The sequence below is a fragment of the Vulpes lagopus genome, chromosome 5 (assembly GCF_018345385.1).
Source record: "Vulpes lagopus strain Blue_001 chromosome 5, ASM1834538v1, whole genome shotgun sequence".
Classification (NCBI taxonomy): Eukaryota; Metazoa; Chordata; class Mammalia; order Carnivora; family Canidae; genus Vulpes; species Vulpes lagopus.
The window spans coordinates 69008032-69023462 of NC_054828.1; the positions used below are offsets into that span (position 1 = coordinate 69008032).

Sequence of the window (15431 nt, forward strand, 5' to 3'; positions counted from 1 at the left end):
CATAGGTCTGCGAAGCCTTTCTCAATCTGAGACCTCAACATGGAAATTTCTCCAAGTGTACGATGTGCAAACTGTCCGATCTCTCAGCACCCATCTTTTTCCAAGTTTTTTTTTTTTTTTTTTTTTTTTTTTTTTTTTTTAGAGATTTTATGTATTTATTCAGGAGAGACACACACACAGAGAGAGGCAGAGACACAGGCAGAGGGAGAAGCAGGCTCCGTGCAGGGACCCTGGGCCGCAGGCAGACGCTCACCCGCTGAGCCACGCAGGGATCCCTTTTTCCGAGATTTTAAATCTAGGGACCTGTGAAGTCAGATCAGTTTGAGAGACCCTCTGAATTAAGGTGTCTTTGTCTCCGTCTTTGACTTTTCCAACGGACTCTAGGATCCCTGAGTTCCAGAATTCTAAATCCTGGAGTTCTTTCCTTGCAGCGTATCTGGCAGCACGTACTGGGAGAGAATGCGCGAACTCTGCCCCCGTGAGGGCCTTCCCTCCGGGCGGACCCCTACGCGTCCTTTGGAAGCTGAGCTGACGGGCGTGGAGGCCGCTCCCAACCTCCCATCCCGCAGCAGCTCAAGCTCCGAATCCCTGACTACCGCCGATGCTCAGTGTGTGAGCGTCGGGGCGGGCGGACGTCCCGGCCTGCCGTGCTCATCCCCGAGGCACAACGGCCGGCTCCGGGGCCGGGGAACTGCACGGCGAGGGTCTCGCTGCCCGGGACGACGGGGCGTGTGCGGCGGCGCCTCACGGACGGGGAGTTTCAGACGGATGCGAGCGGGGCCGCGGAGGGCGCGGCCGGCCGGCCAAGGGCCAGGCTCCCGCTTCCTGTTTTCTCCCCCATGCCTGGAAATGATAGGAAATGCCGGCGAATTTCGGCGAGTCTCGGGGGCAGCGGGGTGAGGTGGCGGCGCGGCTGCCGCGAGCACCGCGGGAGGAGGGCGCGCGCCGGCCCTGCCGGGAATACCCAGCGCTCCCAGGGCTCCACCCCGGGCGCCCCGCTGCCAGAGGCGCGAGTCGCGGCGAGCCGGAAGCTCGGCTTCTCAGCCAGTTCTCCAGCTCGGTTCTAAGGAAGCCTGAGAGAGAACGGGCCGCGCCGCCGACGCGCAGCACAGCGGGGCGACCGCGTGTGTCCCCGCCGGCGGCCCGTAGCCCGCGGCCCCAGCGCGTGCGTCACGCGTCTGCCGCGGCGCCGGCGGCACCTGGCTGCTCCTGATTGGCCGAGGGCAGCCTCGCGCCCTTCCTGATTGGACGCTCCGACTGGGAACGCGCCGTCCTTCCCGCCGTAGGGTTTGGTTGAGCATCAGGCGCGGGGGAGAATTGGGGAAACTGGAATTTCCCGCGGAGCTGACGGCGCTTGCTCTACCCCTACTCGTTTTAATTCCACGCGCTCCAAAATATCCGCCATGGAGAAATCTTGGTAATGACCCAATCCCCGTAAGCATCCCAAGAACACATCTGACCCCTGCCCTAATCCCTCCCCTCCCCGCTGCCGGGGAAGAATTCTGGGTAATTGATTTCTCTGGCTCCCCTAGAGAATTGTGGGTAACTAGCCGCTTTCATCATGTCCCCCCACCCCCGCCCCAATTGTGGGTAACTGGACGTTCTTATTTTTCCCTGGAGAATCCTGGGTAACACTGCAGAGGATTCTGGGAAACTGACTCCTTTTGGTCTCACCTCCCAACCCCCCACCTCTCATCCCTAATTTTGGGAAACAAGCACCCTAGCCCCACTGCCTAACTCCTGTCTCGCAGTTGCTGCCCCTTCCACTGATGGTTCTGGGGTGAACCAGGCAAGTGAGCAGGCCTGAAGGGAGATGGAAAGGAAGCCAAGTCTTACGTTAGATAGTAGGGTGGTGGGGAGTACAGAGGGCCTGGGGGAGAAGAGGGGCCAGGACTTCCACCCCTACCCGCCCTGCCCATGCCCTTCCTGCCTGCTTCTTCCCCTACCTGGCATTCTCACATCTGCCTGCCTCATCTCCCTCCTGCCCAGATAATCGGGAACACAATGAATACAAGTACCTGGGCCTGCCACTGACTCAGCTACCTCTTTCCCTTTGCAGGCCAGGATGTCCATTCTAGGCCCACTGGTGCTGTTTTGCTGAAGGTTGGGTCAGGCCCCTTAAGGGCCTGTTGCAAGGGAGGGTGTGCCACGGGTCTAATCTGCCGTCATCATGAACTTCGAGGGCCTGGACCCTGGACTGGCGGAGTATGCCCCTACCATGCATTCTGCCCTGGACCCTGTCCTGGATGCCCACCTGAATTCAAGTCTGCTACAGAATGTGGAGCTGGATCCGGACGGGGTGGCCTTGGAGGCTCTTCCCGTCCCAGAGTCAGTACACATAATGGAAGGTGTCTACTCTGAATTGCACAGTGTGGTGGCCGAAGTGGGTGTGCCTGTCTCCGTCTCCCACTTTGACTTGCACGAGGAGATGCTGTGGGTGGGAAGCCACGGGGTAAGAACTGTACCCCTTTGTAAGGGATGAAAGGAGATGTTGGAGGTCTTTTATCTGGCTTTAGCCCAAGGGCAGCTGCTTTACTGGGAGGCAGAACTGAGTTGAGGTGATGAGAGTTAGTTGGGTCTCTAAGTCAAGTCAGGAGGAGGGGAGTGGACGGACGGAGCCATAGGATCTAGAGAGAAGATTCAGAGGCATTATTTTTCTACCATTTGCCCATTCCAAGCTTTGATTAATCTTGATAAGTGTACTCATCAGTTAAGTCTGTAGTGTCCAAATCCAATCTCTAATGCTGTTCCTTTGTTTTCCATTTTTATAATTATAGAATGTAACAAACGTGTTTCTGAATACCTTATATGGAGTCATTTTGTCTTCTCTGGCTGATTTTAATCTCTCTTAAGAGCAGTTATCAATGTTAATTTTTTAAAAATGTGCATCTATATTGCCAGTATGCTAGAGAGCCCAAGATTCTGTAAGAAATAACATGTTATCGTTGGTTTACTAATTTACCTTCCATAGAGCATGATTTGTGCTTTTTTTTTAATCAGAAAGAATGACCTTTTTTGTTAATACATTCATTTCAGTAGGCAGTGTTTATGTTATGCTAGGTGTAGGGAATAAAGCAGAATAAAACATAATCCTTGCCCTGAGGAATTTATAGAATAATGAGGAAGAAATGATACATAAACAGATAACTTTGTGATATTTTAGAAGAACCTAAATTGTTTCACTTATTAATTATAAATGTAAGATATAGACTAAGTGCCAGTATAAAAATATGTACTGGGTGGAGAAGGGTCAGAGGGCCTCCAGAAGGAAGTGACACCGAAGTCCTTTTCTGAGAGGTGAGTGGGAGTCAGGTGAAAAGAGGGGGAAATGCTATCTTGGCAAAAGCAATAGAATATAACATTCCCAGGACGATATACACTGACTTCAGAGTGCAGGAACTATAAGCAATTAAGATTTACTGTACTGGAAGATAAAGGTGAAGAGTTAGACATTATTCCATTCAACTAGTGTTTTTTGAGCACCTACTAGGTGCCAGACCTTGCTCTGTGGTCTAGGTTTAGAAAAAACATTTAAAAAGACAACAACAACAAAAAATATATGCATATACATATGTTTTTAAAGATTTTATTTATTCATGAGAGATATATAGAGAGAAGCAGAGATACAGGAAGAGGGAGAAGCAGGCTCCCCACAAGGAGTCTGATGTGGGACTTGATCTCGGACCCTGGGATCACGCCCTGAGCCAAAGGCAGATGCTCAACTGGTGAGCCACCCAGGCGTCCCCAACCAAAATATATTTATAATATATCAGATATCGTTTAGCATCTTTAAGGAAAATAAAGTGGACTAAGGTGGTTGAGGTAATGAAGGGTGGGAGGTGTTACTGTTTAGATTATTGGGTCAGGGAAAGGTCTCTCTCATAAAGGCACATTTGAGTAGAGACCTGGAGGCCAGGATGTCCATTCTAACTTCTCTAGAATGCAGAGAGGAAGCCATGGAGATATCTGGGGGGGGGGGGGGGGGGGAGAACATTCTAGAAAAACCACATGCAGGGTTATAAGAGCTTGAAGTTGAGCTTTCACACTATAGAAGATCTTTATCCAGAACGATAAGGTTAGGGCAGCCCTGGTGGCCCAGCGGTTTAGCGCCGCCTTCGGCCCGGGGTTTGATCCTGGAGACCCGGGATCAAGTCCCACGTTGGGCTCCCTGCATGGAGTCTGCTTCTCCCTCTGCCTGTGTCTCTGCCTCTCTCTCTCTCTCTCTCTTTCTCTTTCTCTCTGTCATGAATAATAAAAAAAAAATGATAAGGTTAGGTTTATATCAGATATGAGTACTGTGGTAGCAGTATTTAGAGTTTAAGGGGGACACTCCGTGAGATCAGTTTGTAGGTTATTGTAGCAGTTCATATACAACATGAGGGCCTGAATGAAGCACTGTAGAGATTTATACGTGAGAACAGATTTGGGAAATATTTTGGAAGTAAGTAAGATTTAAGTTGATGACCAGTGACTTAGTCCATTACATTGACCGTGCTACCATAGGGAATACAGTTAAGAAGAATTGAGATGTAAAATTGACGAATTTAGTTTGGAATGTAATGAGTTTGGGGTTCTCACAGAATATCTAAAGAGCGATGTTTGGTAGGTATTAGGATATATAAGTTCGAAGCTTGAGGCAGTAGTTTGGGCTAGGGAAGGGAGTTAGAATCCATCAGTCTAAGACCAGGGGTGGTTAAAACCTTGAGAGTGGATGAAATTACCTAGGAAGACTCAAGTGAGCAAGTGGTGAACTGGGAATAGCTATTTTTTAAGAGTGGTCTGAACGGAAGCACATAAGGAGAAGATGTGAGCTAAGAGTCAGGAGAGATGATGATGAATGATGTCATAGGAGCCAAGGGTGGAATGAGTTTCACATTCTCTCTATTCCAGCCTGTGACCCACAGTACATATTTCCCATGTGGCTGGTAGACGTTAAGACTTGACTGGAACATAAGAAAGCCAATGGAGGGGACCCCTGGGTGGCTCAGCAGTTTAGAGCCTGCCTTCAGCCCAGGGCGTGATCCTGGAGACCTGGGATCGAGTCCCATGTCGGGCTCCCTGCATGGAGCCTGCTTCTCCCTCTGCCTGTGTCTCTGCCTCTCTCTCTCTCTCTGTCTCTCATGAATAAATAAGTAAAATCTTTAAAAAAAAAAAAAAAAAAAAAGAAAGAAAGAAAGAAAGCAACCAAGCCAGTGGAGGATTGGACCCCCATCCCTGACCTGAAACTGTTCTAACCAGCTGAGCCATTACCTATTCAGCAGGGTCACTGTGAGGATAAAATGAGGTAGAGTTTACAAAGTACTTTGTAAAGCATTAAACACAGATACTATTCTCAGTGTCTTTATCACTTAGATTGGATCCTGGCCTTACACTTCAGGTGCTGCTAACCAGAAAGGCCAAGCAAGAGTGGAGGAAAGCTGAGCAACATCCATCCATTCCCTGACCTGTATCTGGGATGGCGCTGCCCTTCCGTTCAGGGTGTGTCTCATTTTTCTGTCCCCCACAGGGCCATGCCACTTCATTTTTTGGCCCAGCCTTGGAGCGTTACTCATCCTTTCAGGTCAATGGCAGTGATGACATTCGACAGATCCAGAGCCTGGAAAATGGTATCCTTTTTCTCACCAAGAACAACCTCAAGTATATGGCCCGTGGGGGCCTCATTATATTTGATTACCTGTAAGTGGCTTCTCAGCTCTGGCCTGGGAAAGAGGGTCCCTCCTAGAATGGGAAGGCTAAAGAATTGGAAGCTTCTGAGAACCAGGTCCCTTAGCCTTTCCTCCCCCCACAGGCTAGATGAGAGTGAGGATATGCACAGTGTCCTGCTGACGGATAGCAGCACTCTGCTTGTTGGCGGGCTGCAGAACCACATACTGGAGATTGACCTTAACACTGTCCAGGAGACTCAGAAGGTACAGGCCTGGGGCAGGAAAGACCCAGGCCGGGTCTGAGACGTTCTGGGGGCCGGGGATGTAGCTGGGCTGTGAACATGCCTAAGTGTGTGCGCGACCTTTCTATTCCTTTGGTCTGTGGGAAGAATTATTCTCACGGGTATTTCCTGCTTTCCTCCGCAGTACGCAGTCGAGACGCCCGGAGTCACCATTATGAGACAGACAAATCGCTTCTTCTTCTGTGGCCACACATCTGGCAAGGTGGCTTGGTTCTGTGTTTCTTCCTACCACAAGGCCCTGTTTCATTACACATGTGCTTGGGCTCCTCCTTTCCCTCGCATTCTGGGTAGTGGGAGGGACTAGAGGAATCAACCAAGTTCCTCCTCAGCCATGTTCTTCTAGATTATCTTTTAGCCTCATGTTTTCTATGGTAATGAGATTGTACCTTGGAGGCAAAAGAATAAGCAAGAATTCTCTTTGGGGTCCCTTCCAGCTCGTGGCTTTTCTTTTTTTTCTTTTTAACACCTTTTCTGTGTTTTCATTGCCTGTATCCTAGAGCCTTAGTTCTTTGGGCAGGGGCCTCACAGGGTTAGGTAGGTGGCAGGTACTTTTCTTGATGACAGTGTTGGAAGATAACCAAGGCATCTCTTCTTCAGGTTTCCCTGCGAGACCTTCGCACTTTTAAGGTGGAGCATGAGTTCGACGCTTTCTCAGGGAGTCTGTCAGATTTTGATGTGCATGGCAACCTACTGGCTGCCTGTGGCTTCTCCAGTCGCCTCACTGGCCTGGCCTGTGACCGTTTCCTGAAGGTGTATGATCTGCGTATGATGCGTGCCATCACACCACTTCAAGTACACGTGGATCCTGCCTTTTTGCGCTTCATCCCTACCTACACGTCCCGACTTGCTATCATCTCCCAGTCAGGTAGGAAGGAATGTAGGGAGGGGTAGGAGGGGCTGATGTATGAAGGAGAACTAGGCAGCAGGACTATACTCCCAGGAACCTCTTTGTTGGAGAAACTAGGAACCTTTTAGCAGGCTATCAGGGTCTCATTTAGGTTGGATCAGAGATTAGAGCTTTAATTTCTTCCTGAATGTGAAGAACACAGAAAAAGATAAAGGTGGGCAGGCAAAACAGCTTTAGAACTGCCTTTACTGAGGAGCAAACTTGCCTGTGGTTTATGGGAAGGCATCTGATGGTATTCTTTGTATCTCTAGGCATAAATTTAGGCCCCATCTTTCTTTGATACCAGGGCAAGAGGGTAGGAGGGGCATAACAGGATGGCCCCCTTTCAGCTTCCAGGACTCACTGGGCTTCCTCTTCTCTTCTAGGGCAGTGCCAGTTTTGTGAGCCCACAGGCCTGGCCAACCCAGCAGACATCTTTCATGTGAATCCTGTGGGGCCTCTACTAATGACATTTGACGTATCGGCCAGCAAGCAGGCCCTAGCCTTTGGGGATTCTGAGGGCTGTGTGCACCTCTGGACTGATTCCCCTGAGCCTTCCTTCAACCCTTACTCCCGTGAGACCGAGTTTGCTCTACCCTGTCTCGTGGACTCACTTCCTTCTCTGGACTGGAGTCAGGACCTGCTGCCTCTTTCCCTCATCCCTGTCCCGCTCACTACCGACGCGCTTCTCTCGGATTGGCCTGCCGCCAACTCAGCGCCAGCCCCCAGGTTGTAACCTTGCATCTGAGCCAAAAGGAGGGAGGGGGAAAGGGCTGAGATACCTGATTTCTCAGGAAGCCCTGTAGTAGTCTCTTCCTTTCCTGATTTTTGTCTGCCCTCAGTATCTTCTTTTTTTCTGGTTCCTTGGGGGTTGGGGATTTGATGGCCAGACACCACAACCTTCAAGCCCTAGAACTCTACTGCATTACAGGCGAGCGCCCCCTGTGGATGCAGAGATTCTCCGCACCATGAAGAAGGTGGGCTTCATTGGCTATGCGCCCAACCCCCGCACCAGGCTGCGCAATCAGGTACGTTCAGGGGAGAGAGGCTCAGCGCCAACAGCAGCCCCTGGCATTTCTCCTGTCTTGTTTCCTTACTGGTCCTCAGCAGGTTTTCCTTTTAGTCATTAAAGGTTTTTTTGAGGCCTACTGAATTGAAGGTACCATGCTGGGTATTAGGGGGAATTCAGAGACACAGAAGACAGTCTTTGCTGTTAAGAAGTTTAGTATTTGGTTGGCAAAGATAAGACCTGTCTGTGACAAGTTCTCTTGTTAAATGCTGAAGGAGTGTTTTTAAGTATTCAGTGCCAGGACTGTTTGGGGAAAGGGTTACTCTGGGCCAGAGTGGTCGGGGAAGACTTACTGAGAAAGGTAGATATTGAGCTGGAAAGATGAAAGATGGAAAAGTAGAAGGTAACACGGGAGCATGTTCAAGATGAGAGATCAGTGTTGGCAGAGGTCTCAAGAAGCATAACTGCAAAAGGCATGTCTGATGGGGACTGTGATTGGACCTGTCTGGCTGGAGCAGTGGTTACTGTGGGGAAATCGCAAGATGTTAAGGTCGGAAAGGCCCAGTTGTGAAGCCTTGAATGCCAGTGTATAGTGGGGGAAGTGATGCACTGAAATTTTGGGAGAGTTTGTTAGGGGGAACCCGATAGAGTGAATGTGCAGAGCCTGGTGTGGAAGCCATCTTAGTTGTCCAGCTGTGATGAGGTGGGGTGGTGGCAGCAGGAATAAAAAGGAAGTAGTGGCTGCTGAAAACCCCATGAAATTAGAAGGTTCAGTGTGGGGATAAAGGTGTGTGTGTGTGTGTGTGTGTGTGTGTGTGAGAGAGAGAGAGAGAAACCAAAGATAATTAAGACATCCAATAAAATTACTTCTTAAAAATTCTAGATTCCTTACCGACTCAAGGAGTCAGACAGTGAATTTGACAGCTTCAGCCAGGTCACTGAGTCACCGATAGGGCGGGAAGAGGAGCCACATCTCCACATGGTCTCTAAGAAATACCGCAAGGTGCGGGGGGATACCAAGGAAGGAGCCCTCTGGGATGTGGGGAAAGGTTCCCTGGGGAAAGGGTGTCATAAGGGAAAGGACTGAAGGACTGTTGAGAAGCCTTCACCTACCACCTGGACTCCGGGGGGAAGTTCTGGGGAAGGTATGACTACTGTGAAGATTTAGGGCACCCTGAGGATATCTTCATCTTGCTCAGACTGTTTCTGCCTCAGGTAACCATCAAATACTCCAAGCTAGGGCTGGAGGACTTTGACTTCAAACACTACAATAAGACCCTGTTTGCTGGATTAGAGCCCCACATCCCCAATGCCTACTGTAACTGCATGATCCAGGTAAGAGTGGGTATGCCTGTGACTTGAACATGCCTACTGCCTTGGTCCTTCTCTGGGGTCCCACAGCCACTCTCTTTCTAGGCCTCTCCAACCAAGCCCACTTTATCATGGCCTCTGCTACTGCTCTTTTTTGCTGTGCAGCCTTCAGGTCTCCTCTGTGCACTCCATCCTGTAGTGGACTCCTGCTCTGGGTTCTTCACCAGCTCGCTTAACTTTCCTATCTTTCTTCTTTCCTATACTGGTTTCCTGCCTCAAGTTCTCTCGCTCTCCCCCCAGGTGCTCTACTTCCTGGAGCCTGTCCGCTGTCTAATCCAGAACCATCTTTGCCAGAAGGAGTTCTGCCTGGCATGTGAGCTGGGCTTCCTCTTCCACATGTTGGATCTCTCTCGAGGTGACCCTTGTCAGGTCAGTGTCTAAAGACCTGAGAGCATAAAAGGGGAAGGGGGGTGGAGAGCAGGCAGGGACAGTGCTGTGCAAATGGCCACAAAAGAGAAAACTGCCCCATTTTACCAACACACTTCCTGGATTCCAGGGCAGTAATTTTCTTCGGGCATTCCGCACCATCCCTGAGGCATCAGCGCTTGGTCTGATCCTGGCTGACTCAGATGAGGCATCAGGCAAAGGCAGTCTGGCCAGGCTTATTCAGAGGTGGAATCGCTTCATTCTTACTCAGCTGCATCAGGATATGCAGGAGCTCGAAGTACCCCAGGCTTATCGAGGTGCTGGAGTCAGGTATGAAATCAGGCCATGAACAGTGAAAGCCATGTGACAGGCCCCTCTGTGACTTAGAGGGTCTCCTAACTGCGTCCATGTGCATACGTTGCCTTCCCCACTCTTAGCAGCTTTTGCTCATCGGGGGACTCTGTCATCGGGCAGCTGTTCAGCTGTGAGATGGAGAACTGCAGCCTCTGCCGCTGTGGCAGTGAGACCGTGCGAGCCTCATCCACCCTGCTCTTCACGCTCTCCTACCCCGAGGGTAGCACCAGCGGTATACCCTGCAGCTAGGGTGGGAAGGCTCCCCCAGATGTCCCATAACATCAAGCAAAGGGTGTTGGGGGGCTAACAGTGGGCCGAAGGAAGAACGTAGAGTGAAGCATCCAGTTTCTCCTCAGATAAAACCGGGAAGAGTTGTGACTTTGCTCAGGTGCTGAAGCGAAGCATCTGCCTGGAGCAGAATACACAGGCTTGGTGTGACAACTGTGAGAAGTACCAGCCCACGGTGAGTCCTCCCATGTTGGGGACTGACTTGCCTTTGGTCACCTCCGGGACTAGCTGGGTCAGCGCTGCCATCCAGGGATTTAGGGAGTGGGAAGACCTCAGTTTGAAAGCACAGGTCCAGGTTTTACTCTTCCTGTCCTGGTTTCTGTCCCGTAGGCTCCCTGCCTTTCCTTGGTTGTTATTGTTTTTTTTCTCTCTCAGATTCAGACCCGCAACATCCGCCATCTGCCAGATATTCTTGTCATCAACTGTGAGGTGAACAGCTTGAAAGAAGCTGATTTCTGGAGAGTGCAGGCTGAGGTAAGGGCCAGGTCTGGAAGCAGAGCTTTAGGTGTACTTTTTCATTTTCTCTCCCTTCTATGCTCCATTTATGATGAATGTTCTGGGGAATCAGATTTTTTTTTTTAAAGATTTTATGTATCCATTTAAGGGATGGAGGGAGAGAGAGAGCGTGCATGCGCGTGCATGGAGGGGGAGGAGCAGAGGGAAAGGGACAAACGCACTCTGCTATGTGCAGAGCCTGACTCAGGGCTCTATCCCATGACATTGAGATCATGAGTTGAGCTGAAACCAAGAGTTGGAGGTTTTAAAGTCAGACGTTTAACCAACTGAGCCACCCACGCACCCTGGAAATCAGTTTTTCTTTTGTGTTCAGGTTGCCTTTAAGATGGCCATAAAGAAGCATGGTGGGGAAATCTCCAAAAACAAAGAGTTTGCTTTGGCTGATTGGTAGGTACTGACTTGGGGGTGTAGTCAAAGGATTGAGCTACCCTGTGGCTCCTCTTGTCACTGGCTAGATTTCAGAACAAATTTCTAATTCTCTTGTCCTGATAGGAAAGAACTAGGGAGTCCAGAGGGTATGCTGATGTGTTCCTCCGTTGAGGAATTGAAGAACGTCTGGCTTCCTTTCTCCATTCGCATGAAGATGACCAAGAACAAAGGGCTGGATGTTTGCAATTGGACTGATGGCGATGAGATACAGGTTGTTGAACAACTGGGAAGAGAAAGGGGAATAAGGGAGAGAAGGTTGGGACAGAAGCAGGACAAGGGGTAGATGGAACTTGGTATAGGGAAAAGGAAGGGCATAAAGCCACATATTTACCAGTTGTGGGCTTTTCCAGAGTGACTCAGTTCAGTATTGAGAATCATAGATGGGCTAGGATGGAGATAACCTGCCCTGGTCCCCCATCCTCATTCCCCAAACTCCCTGCCCTCCATCCCCATTCCCCTTCCTTCCCCATCCTTAAACTTAGCTTAGCAGCCTGGGTACCCCCCTCACAGTGGGGCCCAGCCAGGGCAGAGGAGGAGCATGGTGTCTATGTGTATGACCTGATGGCTACTGTGGTACACATCCTGGACTCACGCACAGGGGGCAGCCTGGTGGCTCACATCAAAGTTGGAGAGACCTACCACCAGCGTAAGGAGGTGAGTGAGACTACACAAGGCAGGGACACTCCTGGTGGTAGCCACAGTGGTGTTCCGGGTCTGAGCCAGAGTGGTCCAGCTGTCACTTTGGCATCAGTCTTTTTCTGTATCTTCTCCACAGGGTGTTACCCACCAGCAGTGGTATCTCTTCAATGACTTTCTTATTGAACCTATTGATAAGGTTAGTTGTAACACATTCCATTTTCTCTATCTCCCATTTTCCTAGCATTCTCATCCTCAGTGCCCTAGAGAATGCCAGGCAGATTCAGGAGGGAGGGATGGATCCTCAAGAATAAAAAGCATTAGCAGAATTAAAAATAGCATTTGATTTCTGTTTTCTGTCTGGCTAGGAAAAAAGGAAAAGGGGGCATATACATAGGCCATTAAGTGCTTTTTCTTTTATAGCATGAAGCTGTGCAGTTTGACATGAGTTGGAAAGTGCCTGCTATCCTTTATTACGTCAAAAGGAATCTTAATTCCAAATACAACCTGAACAGTAAGTGATACAGAATAGACTGAAGGGTGTGGGCAGTGTAAATTGGTCTTTAGGAAAAAAAAAATTGGTCTTTAGAAAGAGAGCTTGTTAAGGTGAGGATAGGTAACAGTGTTCACTATTTCCAGGGATACTAAAGAGATTCCTGTTCATCAGGCCTTAAAATTAGAACCTGGAGATCCTGAGGTATATTGGGGAAGAGGTGCTAGGGGGAAATCTGATCAGAATGGCTAAGGTTTTGATTTTGAGTCTAACCATTCTTCTCCCCAAGTGAAGCTTCCTTCTTTTGGAGATTAGCTCCTTACTAAGTTCCTTTTTGGTGCCTTTAGACATAGTTTCCCTGCAACTTTATTCTTCTGGAGTTTTTAAGCTAAAGTCCACGGCTTACTCTTTCCTTTCTGCTTTTTTGTTTTTTTCTTAGCATCTCTCTTAATAGTGTTGATGTGTTCCATCTATCTGTTTATCAGACATGATCTTTTTACTCACATTCATTGATTATTGAAGGGTCACAGTGTAGACCCAGCCTCTGGTCAGCCATTGTGGGTTTCCCTCCCCTGGTTACTTCCCCATCCCCAGCCCTATGTTTTCTGGATTTTCCCTTCCAGTCAAGAACCCTATTGAAGCCAGTGTCCTGCTGGCTGAAGCCTCACTAGCACGGAAGCAACGGAAAACACACACTACTTTTATTCCACTGATGCTGAATGAGATGCCACAGGTTGGGGACCTGGTGGGCCTGGATGCTGAGTTTGTCACCCTTAATGAGGTAATCAAGTCCAAAAGGCTGTGGTGTTAGACCTGAACTCTGGAGATACTAGAAGTCATAAGCAGTTCTCTGATTTCCTTATCAACTCTTCTCACGTAGGAGGAAGCAGAGTTACGCAGTGATGGCACCAAGTCTACCATCAAACCGAGCCAGATGTCAGTAGCGAGGATTACCTGTGTTCGAGGCCAAGGACCCAATGAGGGTATCCCCTTCATTGATGACTACATTTCTACCCAGGAACAGGTATTAAGATATGGACAGACCAGAGTCTCACAAGTGAGACAGACCTTGTGCTTATGTAGAGTGCTCTAGAACACAGGGAAGAGGCGTAGGAGGAGACTCTGCCCTTCAGTTCCTGAGTGACTTATCCTTTTCTCTATGCCTAGGTGGTGGATTACTTGACTCAGTACTCGGGGATAAAGCCAGGAGACCTAGATGCCAAGATTTCCTCTAAGCACCTCACAACTCTCAAGTCTACCTACTTAAAGCTTCGTTTTCTTATAGACATTGGAGTCAAGTTTGTGGGTCACGGTCTACAGAAGGACTTCCGGGTCATCAACCTCATGGTTCGGGCAGGGTTCTTTTAAGACTCTGTGAATGTGGGCCCTTTAGGGTATATATTGTGCTTTTGGAAATGGGAAATTACAGATCGCCTGCCTTCAGTCTCCCACTCTTTTATCTCTGCCAGGTGCCCAAGGACCAAGTCCTTGACACTGTCTATCTCTTTCATATGCCCCGAAAACGAATGATTTCCCTGCGATTCCTTGCTTGGTACTTTTTAGGTGAGTTGGTGTACCTTGTAGGTCCTTGTAGTGCTCATTAAGAGCAGGAAAAAATGTTGGGAGTTGTCAAAGGAGTAGGGAGGGCCCTGAGTAGTAAGACTTACTAATGGATTTAAGTAGCTTCAGTATTCCTCTGCACTAGGGATGGTGTTTGGCTCTTTCCTGCAGGGGTAGTCAAGTTTTTCATTGTTTATTGGGAGCTGGAGATGTGAGTTGGGGACATGTTCTTATCTTCCTTTGCTAGGTCCCAAACTATTCCACCTCTAATTCCCGTAGACTTGAAGATTCAAGGGGAAACCCATGACAGTATTGAGGATGCCCGCACAGCCCTTCAGCTCTACCGAAAATATCTGGAGCTAAGCAAAAATGGCACTGAGCCTGAATCCTTCCACAAAGTGCTCAAGGGTCTTTATGAGAAGGGCCGGAAGATGGACTGGAAAGTGCCTGAACCTGAGGGCCAGACAAGTCCCAAGAGTAAGACCTGGGATGGGTCAGGGTGGGTTTTGATTGTGTATATGAAGATTATACCCACGATTATAATAACGATCATAGTGATGTCAACAACCGTACCACCCCTACCTTATATTTGTAAAGCACTCAAAAGTTTACAAAGCACTTAATCTTCAGTAAAATAAATTCTTTTCATTGAAACTCTCCATTGATCCTAACCTCCTCTTGCCCAGTTCTAAAATGTTTGCCACAGGTTTGCTCTGCTTTTTTCTCCACTCACCTTAAAAGTCAACGCTCTTGGTTTTGTCTCTGACAGATGCAGCTGTCTTCTCTTCAGTGTTGGCGCTTTGACCTCACCTTCTCCCAGCAAACTATGCCCTCTCCCTTCTGTGGAAGTTCTGTGGCCCCAGAACCAGGAGATGGCTTCCCAAGTTGGCTCTACCTTATCTGCTTCCAGAACTGGACCTGCTCAGGGTCTACAGATGGTGCTATTAATAGAACTGGAATGCAGCAGAGTTGTTGCAAAGGGAAAAGGAGCCAGATTCCTTTTTCATCCTTTGCAAAATAGCAGGCCAGAAAAAGAGTCTAGGATTGACCTAAATGGAAAGTAATTTGTATTCTCAATAAATATCCTGGGTAATTACTATCCAGGCAAACAAATAACCCACTCCGGGAACCAGTACTCTTGGTTCCTAGTTGGCTAAGGACTGAAGTCCTGGACAGTGACAGGCTTACAACAGTAACTTAAGACAGCTCAGGTCTGTCTCTGACTGCTTGAGGGATGCCTGGAGGGGCCAGGACATAGAGCATCGGTGGCCCTAGCAAACCAGTGTTGCCAACACCATCATTGCCAAAAGGCCCTTTGGGTCCTAGACAAAGCTTGGCTGCTGGCTTCACTCCTGCTGACAGCTGAGAAGCATCTGTCTTCCATCCACTCTCCTGTCCCAAGTTTTGTTATTTTTTAAAATTTTGTTTTAAACTGCATGTTTTATAAAATAAAATCAAAAATATTATTGGCTGTCATCTATGTCATTAGAGACCTGCGAGTATGGGATGCTCTAACTTCAGCCCTCCTTTCTTTGTGTTGGCTTTCTATAACAACTGGAAAAAAAAAAAAAAAAAC

At 48.8% G+C, this 15431-nt stretch overlaps 1 protein-coding gene across 5 annotated transcripts; it reads left to right on the forward strand.

Moving 5' to 3' along the window:
• Window positions 1-485: 485 nt before the first annotated feature.
• PAN2 (poly(A) specific ribonuclease subunit PAN2) lies at window positions 486-15321 on the forward strand. 5 transcript variants are annotated; one of them, XM_041756178.1, is made up of 26 exons: window positions 486-1417; window positions 2060-2452; window positions 5507-5676; window positions 5789-5909; window positions 6072-6149; window positions 6545-6812; window positions 7220-7562; window positions 7765-7861; window positions 8726-8845; window positions 9058-9177; window positions 9454-9582; window positions 9710-9909; window positions 10017-10165; window positions 10290-10396; window positions 10597-10695; window positions 11051-11124; window positions 11230-11377; window positions 11677-11820; window positions 11942-12001; window positions 12226-12316; window positions 12919-13076; window positions 13176-13319; window positions 13463-13642; window positions 13765-13858; window positions 14135-14332; window positions 14625-15321. In XM_041756178.1, the coding sequence occupies exons 2-26, from the start codon at window positions 2171-2173 to the stop codon at window positions 14657-14659; spliced, it is 3609 nt and encodes a 1202-aa protein (XP_041612112.1). In that variant the 5' UTR covers window positions 486-1417; window positions 2060-2170; the 3' UTR covers window positions 14660-15321. The 5 variants fall into 5 exon arrangements, with proteins under 5 accessions (XP_041612112.1, XP_041612114.1, XP_041612113.1 ...); XM_041756180.1 differs by having other exon boundaries at window positions 10017-10153; XM_041756179.1 differs by having other exon boundaries at window positions 10020-10165.
• The last annotated feature ends 110 nt before the right edge of the window (window positions 15322-15431 follow it).

Bases quoted from the DNA above. Each gene is read 5' to 3' on its own strand.
- PAN2 (XM_041756178.1), top strand. From the start codon at position 2,171: ATGAACTTCGAGGGCCTGGACCCTGGACTGGCGGAGTATGCCCCTACC. The intron at 10,166-10,289 runs GTATACCCTGCA...GTTTCTCCTCAG, and splicing joins CCCCGAGGGTAGCACCAGCG to ATAAAACCGGGAAGAGTTGT. The intron at 13,077-13,175 runs GTAATCAAGTCC...CTTCTCACGTAG, and splicing joins AGTTTGTCACCCTTAATGAG to GAGGAAGCAGAGTTACGCAG.